Source organism: Rhopalosiphum maidis, chromosome 3 (assembly GCF_003676215.2).
Source record: "Rhopalosiphum maidis isolate BTI-1 chromosome 3, ASM367621v3, whole genome shotgun sequence".
Classification (NCBI taxonomy): Eukaryota; Metazoa; Arthropoda; class Insecta; order Hemiptera; family Aphididae; genus Rhopalosiphum; species Rhopalosiphum maidis.
The window spans coordinates 41,854,894-41,862,360 of NC_040879.1; the positions used below are offsets into that span (position 1 = coordinate 41,854,894).

A 7,467-nucleotide genomic window follows, 5' to 3' on the forward strand; every position below is an offset into this window, starting at 1 on the left:
GTTATTGTTATTGAAATAATAATAGTAATAATATTAAGTTGGTAGGATTTTATCGGAATTTCGTTTTAACATTCCGTAAACAGTTTATGGCTTAAATAATAACGGCCTGCCGCTGCGTTTTAGAAAATGTATTGTCATCTGAATTTTTACACCATGCGTATGAGCACCGAACGTGTGCGTGCGGGTACAAATTCTTTTATTATTGTTTGGCGAGCGGTAGGGCTGCAAGCCCGTGATGTTGTTTCTAAATGCTGGCGGTGGTGGTAAACAGCTACCACCACTACCGCCATCGAGGTGGCTTATACAATTATCTTGCAGATGGTGTATCACAATCGGTGCGCATTCCACTCACCACCTTGTTCGCTACTACGCCAGTCTTCCTAGCACGTTTTTTCAACTATCCGGATATTTAATTTTATTCACGCCGTTTGTTTTTCTGATACTATTTGTTTGCTTTCTCGACTTGCAGTAACAAAAAGGCAACACCATGATGTCAATAGCTGTTTTTCTGATAACTACCATCATCAGTATTATCAGTGGCGGAGCCGACATGCAAACTATTTTGCCAGAAGGTAAATACGTATATTAATTTTCTCATTTCGTTTTTTGTTAGATTATAACTGTAATATTATTCTTGTTATTATTTATGGAAAACATTTTTACAATTTTGATTCTAAACGGAGAATTTTGATGAACGTATTGATTTGCGATGATATGGCTTTTTTGTGTTCCATTACCTTTTGAAGCACTAAAAATAGTTGTATTTTACACTTTAACATATTTTATAGTAGTAAAATTAATATAATGGTTATTTAAAAAATCAAAAAATACCTCTTTAAAAAAAAAAATGTGAAATTTTCGTTTTTTTTATATTTGTTGATAAAAATATCGATCGTCAACATTTTTTTAATACGTTTCTCTTTAAATGTTTTTAATTTGAACTAGAAAAAAATTAAACTTTTTTCTATAAAAACATTTTATGAGCGTTTGAACTTAATATTTTAACAAATGTCATTAATATAGCAACTAATTACAAGATATTTTGAAGTTAGAAATTAAGTCTACAGCTATATAATATATTATGTATATATATAAAAATGAACCCAGCTACTTATATTCTTTATGAATGTATAAAAAGCTTTACTAAAAACTAATTTCAATAAAAGTTATATCAATATTCGTTGAGATGAATTATGAATATGGCTACATTTAATTTCGGATTTCAGCTTTTAATGAAGGACTTGAATAATGTTGACATTAATAACGAACATTGATTTTTTAGTTTATTTTTGGTTCCTCTGGTAATAACGATAACAAAATTATTATTATTTAATTTACTTGTCGTGGACAATAAAATCTCTTCTAAAATAAATGTATACTGCTAATTTATATTTTATAATACTTAACCGTACTATAAATATTAGATTATAGTAAGGACGTATGCCGTGACAACATGTAAATAAATAGATAATAATTTAGATATAAATATAATTTTGCATTATATAATTATTTAAATATATTAAAGGACCAGCCAACTAAAAAAAAATCAATAATTATTATATTATCGTAATAAATAGAAAAGAGTCTAAAACAATGATACAACTAAAATTCGTGTATCTATTTAATTCGTGACTATTCGTTCACCGCGGCCGATATATGATATTACATAATACACGATAATATTTATCAATTTTTAGTTCGGTTTAACTTAAAATAACTGCTAATAAACTTATTTTTTTTTCGAATGAACTAATCAAATGTATTTAAGAATACCTCATAATATTTCCAGTCGTATAATTATATCACATTTCGGTTTAATCTTTTAGAAAAAAATTACATAAATAAATTATAGGTATTACGAATTTACCATACATTCACTGCAGCAAACGTGTGTAATATTGTTTGGGCGATCGTGAAATCGTGTACCTAATACCTATAGATTTTTAACACCTAAATTAGTTATTTAATTTTATCTAACTCGTAGCTATCATTAGAAACTGGTGAGGACTTGCATAATATTATTATCTAACTATCAAATCGTGACGCGTGGCGGTGATATATGGGATAATTGTTATTAGTTCATTAATATTAAACCAAAATGTGAAAATTATACAAATGGAAAGATTATGAGGTACTCTTAAATACATTTGATTACTTTATTCGAAAAAAAAAATAAGTCCTTTAAAAATTGTGTTTATTTTTTATGGAATTATTTATTGCAACATCTATCATCACAATTATTTACTCTTTTGACTTTTCCGTAATAATTATTATAATTTAAAATGAAAGCTACTTTTTTATATTTTCGCTCTTTTCCTTTAAAACCACTAAAATTTTAAGTTTTTATTATTGGGTAGCTTGGTTTTCCGGTTAGGTTTAAGAAGTTATGACGCGGCTACGGCGGAATACGTTGGTATTGTCTGTGGTAGGCCGATCGCAGTTTGTAGAACATTGAGGTACTGACTTATTGTAGTTGAAGTTTTTTTAAAGAAAAAGAACAGAACTCTACACATCGGTTACAAATGTGAGCGTTGTCACTTTATTCAAAAAATGATAAAACTTGTTAAACAGCAATGAACAATTATCGTTGATGGTAATAGTTTATTATTATGGAACAGCCGTAGTGAAAAAAACTGGGTTGTTACTAATTTTTTTTTTACAAATAATTTTTCTCATGACACACCTACCTAAACCATCATAAAAATCAAACCAACTGATTAACTTTTATTTATTGTGTATTACAGTCACTCCAAAAATCTTAAATGGATGCCCATCACTTGAATCTGCGGTATATCAAGTGAGCGTGATAAATTCGAATACGACGTTGAATGGCGGTTGTGCCTATATCAACTACAATTCTAGTGGCGTAATGAGACAATCATTCAGCCTGTGGTTTAATAGTATAGAAAATGTCGGGCAACGTTGCCAAAATCAGGGTAAGTATCACAAATCATAATTTTGGTGAAATAAAGGATTCTGCGCTGTGGCCGTAATTAGGAGAGCTTTTCTCGTTTAATAATAATAAAACACTAATAACGTGAATTATTTAATTGAAAATTTATATTATCAAGGCAATATACAATTTTCCAATATTCCACATTCTCCGTAAAATATCATATATATGCCAGTACGAGTATGTAACATTCAGCTAAAAAGTTCAATATCATACTTGATGATACAGCACTATATACTTATTACAAAAAATAAATAATCATGTAGGTACTTAATTAAAAATGTTCAGTTTAAAAAAATAATAAATACAATTTGTAAATATATATCTTTTTATTTTTTATGAATGTTATTTTCTAATGATTTTACAAGGCATAAAAAGTACTTAAACGACATTATCTGGTTAAATTAAATTTATAATATTAACGAAGATACTCCGTTAATTTAAACCAACAAATTAATTAGTTTTTAAACCACATATATTTTTTTATCAAACTTTAAAGACATTCAACAATTTAAATATTATATATAATATTTTCATTCAAGATCCACAAATTATCACTGATAATGATTGACAGTTGTGACTCTCTTAAAATAAGGAATTAATATATAAAGTAGAAACCGTTTATAATGACGTTTAAGGGACTAAAGAAAATGGGTCATAATAACCGGTTGTCATTATAACCAAAATGACGAAAAAAAATTGTAATTTCAATACATATTATTATTATTATTTATTTATGCAATGTATAATATAGAAAAAAAAGTAAAGATAAAAACTTTTAATTATATACATATTTAAATTAATTAATTCAATTATTATTTTAAAACAATTTGTTATTTTAAATTGAACTTTGTATAAAAATCACGCTCTATTTTTTTCTAGTTCTTCAGAATTTATCTTTGGACTTACATTATTCAGAGCCATATAGTTTGCTAACATTTTTACTGTATTGAACACTGCACTAATAGATAAATCTTCATCGGAAGCATCAGCTTTTTCACCATTATCGTCTTCCTCGGGTTCTCCGGGTTGGTTAATCAATGAAAAAATAATTTCTTGATCACTTAATGGTTTTGAAGTTAGCACATCATTATCAAAGTTAACATAATCATTTATGTTTGGGAAACTTCTTGTTCTCTTTGGACCGCTTATTGTAATATTGCATTATTGAAACCAGCGTGATGAAAACAATTTCAAATTGTAATTTTTGATACTTTTTCCCAAGCTTTAAAAATCAGTAATATACCATATAAATAAACATAAATACGCTGATATTCGTTTCAATTTTGTTTTCAATATTATTGATCATATTTAGCACCAAACTTTTTCAAAAATAAGTTTTTGTACATTTTTTACGCCTTGATCCATTGATTGAAGCACAGAGTATACAATCACTGGGTAAAAATACAAGTTTAAAGTAAAGTCATTATAGATACAATATTTGTCCAATATAACCAAAAATAACCGTCATAAAACCCTTATAGTTATGATATAAACGTCATAATGATTGATACAAATTAGTACATACAATATAGGAGTTTTGCTGGGACCTTAATCTAAGGTCATTACACACAATGTCACTACAACCGATGTTATTATAAACGGTTTCTACTGTAGTTTAATATCATACATTCACACCATACCATATTTATTGAGCTCTTATAATTTGTTTTATCGGCGCGGGCACATTATTTAGGGATCGATTATTTGAATTTTTACTGCCTGGAAAAATCACTTTCGCCGACAGAAGACATCAACGAGGGACGTATGAAGTATATAAAGTTATATGATGGAGCACCTAACAAGACAGGAAATCCTGATCACAGGTGTGCTGTAAGTATATTTAATTTAAATTCATTGATAATTTACTTAATAATCAGATCGATTATCTCATTTTTCAATTTAATTACATAATTAGTCCATTTTTGGCTAAAAATGTAATTTCCTCTAATCTGAGCTTGCTTAAATAATATTGGTTAATTATTTTTTCATTATCTCATTCTCATTTATCGCAGTTGTACAAGACAGGCAATGAAAGCGCCACTACATTGCGAATGGCGGTTAGCGAGAACGATTCATGTAAAGGCTTGTTAAACTTACTTTCTCACCCAAAGATGAAGATTCCCAAGTCTAAAAATGGGTCCATGTTGCTATTTTTTAACAAGACTGGAGTCGATAAGTTGGAAACAACAACTCTAACATCAACTCTGGCAGATACGACGACCACCGAGTCAATAGAATCAATAGCCAAGCGGTTTGAGAGACGGGGCTACATCCTTCAAAATTTTGGAAATCGACCCAACCCATTTGGTTCAACCCGGAAAGCAGCAGTTCAGAATAGAGGAAAAAGGTTAGTCTAGTAACGAAAACGCCTCATCACTTATATATATAGTATTTTAGAATAAATATAGTACCTATATCACAGTGACATGTCTAGCACTATTGCTTATAACAGTATTAAAAAAAGTACACTGTAGTAGTAGTTCAATAGTCGTTTAGTAAAACTTACTACTGCTATAGCACTATAGCAGTACTATTTACAATGGTTTTATACGGTAGAGAATTTTCTACTGTGCCACTGCAACTCAACGGATCATTGGGCACTGTATTTTAAAATCACATTTCTCTTTTTATTACTTGCGGTTTATAATAATATATTATCAGTAATATTATTAACAATTAAAGTGAAGTTTTATGAATGGTTTTGTGGAAAAATAATAAAATATATTGTCCATCAATAATAATGGGCTGAAAAAGTGATGTCGTTTATCCAAGGCAATCTTGTATAAAGTATTCGAATAAATGTATTCGTAGTTATATTAACTAAAAATTAAATAGTTATATTTGAATACTTTTTTCGAACCAGAAAAATAGTTTTAAATTTATAACAAGACCTTTTTCTTTTATTAATCAGGCAAATTATATATTATGAATATTAATTTTATTCATTAAACGAAATATAATAGGTCCATGATTTGATTATATTTATGAACACCGTGGTGTTTTATCTCGTATGGCCCCGTATCGCATATGGTTTTTTGTCTTGTATCGGTGTATTATTATTTTTAAGCGTTAATCCCAACCATTCCAAAACTGACTGGCAAAAAATTGTATTCGAATACCTACTATAAGAATACTTTTTTAAGTATTCGAATATGTATTCTGAATACCTTAATTCTCATTTATTCGAATATATATTCAAAATATAAAATAAAAGTATTTTTTACAAGACTGGTCCAAGGGGTATTATGAATGATATTTAGTAATTGAATAATAAACTATACATATAATACTATTTGGTTAGCGGTACTAAAAAAACCCATTGAATGCGTTGCTGTTTCAATTAGGTATTTAATCAGTTTTTTTTTTATATTTTCAAAAAGGGAACAACGACATGCCTTATCTTACATAATTGGTGGAGATGGCGGACGAGGTTCAGTCTCGTTTCTCTATGGTTCACAGTCAGCTATAAACGAAAAAGATGATAGCACAAACACGACCACAACAACCGAGGATAAAAATAGGTTGCGCCAATCATTAGAAATCAAGCACATGAAAATAAGACGCAGGCGCTCAGCATCAAATGTGAAGTCAACATCTAAAACCGATGTTCCGGTGTTGGCAGGCATTAATCCGTTTTCTTTAATTCTAGTTAATCGTGGGCACAATAATAAAACGGGTTCTATAAAGCCACTTGGCTTATGGGACCAAATCACGAAATTATTTAAAGATTAATTAACTATTTTATTTGAAGTATTTGTTGCAAATCAGCATAATATTATTTTATACATTATCTTTTATAAAAATATTCTAGAATTCAAAATAAAAATTTTCGACAATAAACAAAATGGGTATTTTATTTATTTTATAGCGAGTATACACGAACATTTATCAACTTTTTTTTAGCTATATTAAAATTAGATGTGTAGATGTTATTTTGTTAATTTTGATAACAATATTAAAACAAATTATTATAAAAATAGAAAACTAAAAAAAAGAATTATTTATGTTATTAAAAAGTTTTATTGGATCTAATAAAATAAAAAATAAAAATAAAGAACAATAAGAAATATTATTAATTAATATATTATTTTAATATATAAAAGGCTTCTTAAGTGTTTCACCCTTTCCCTCTTTCAAAATAAGACTGATAATTCGATTTTTTAAGCATTTACTATATAGTTAGTAATTATATTAATTTGTATTTCAAAAAGAAGGGTTTTAGTTTCTGAGAAACCGATGCGTATTATTATTATACGAACTGTTTTTTTTTTTTTGACCGTCGTAATATTTTTAGTCGCAAATATTTAATATACAACATTTAAGTTCATTTCTGGTAGACAATTAATGAAATGTAATAATATTGATATATTGGATTATTAGATATAGAAGATTTAGAAGTAGGTATATCAAAAGTAAATAAAGGAAAGGTAACCATTATCCTGAATATTCTATACTCAGCTCATGTGACATAAACTCAAAGATATAACATTACCAAAAAAGTTCATCCAAGA

General features: G+C 28.0%; 1 protein-coding gene across 1 annotated transcript; it reads left to right on the forward strand.

The window, feature by feature from the left end:
- The first annotated feature begins 501 nt into the window (after positions 1 to 501).
- On the forward strand, positions 502 to 6,688 carry LOC113558953. Its single transcript, XM_026964545.1, has 5 exons — positions 502 to 572; positions 2,745 to 2,936; positions 4,650 to 4,786; positions 4,969 to 5,303; positions 6,337 to 6,688. The coding sequence occupies exons 1-5, from the start codon at positions 551 to 553 to the stop codon at positions 6,686 to 6,688; spliced, it is 1,038 nt and encodes a 345-aa protein (XP_026820346.1). The 5' UTR covers positions 502 to 550.
- The last annotated feature ends 779 nt before the right edge of the window (positions 6,689 to 7,467 follow it).

Bases quoted from the DNA above. Each gene is read 5' to 3' on its own strand.
- LOC113558953 (XM_026964545.1), top strand. From the start codon at position 551: ATGCAAACTATTTTGCCAGAAG. The intron at 573-2,744 runs GTAAATACGTAT...TGTGTATTACAG, and splicing joins GCAAACTATTTTGCCAGAAG to TCACTCCAAAAATCTTAAAT. The intron at 5,304-6,336 runs GTTAGTCTAGTA...ATTTTCAAAAAG, and splicing joins GTTCAGAATAGAGGAAAAAG to GGAACAACGACATGCCTTAT.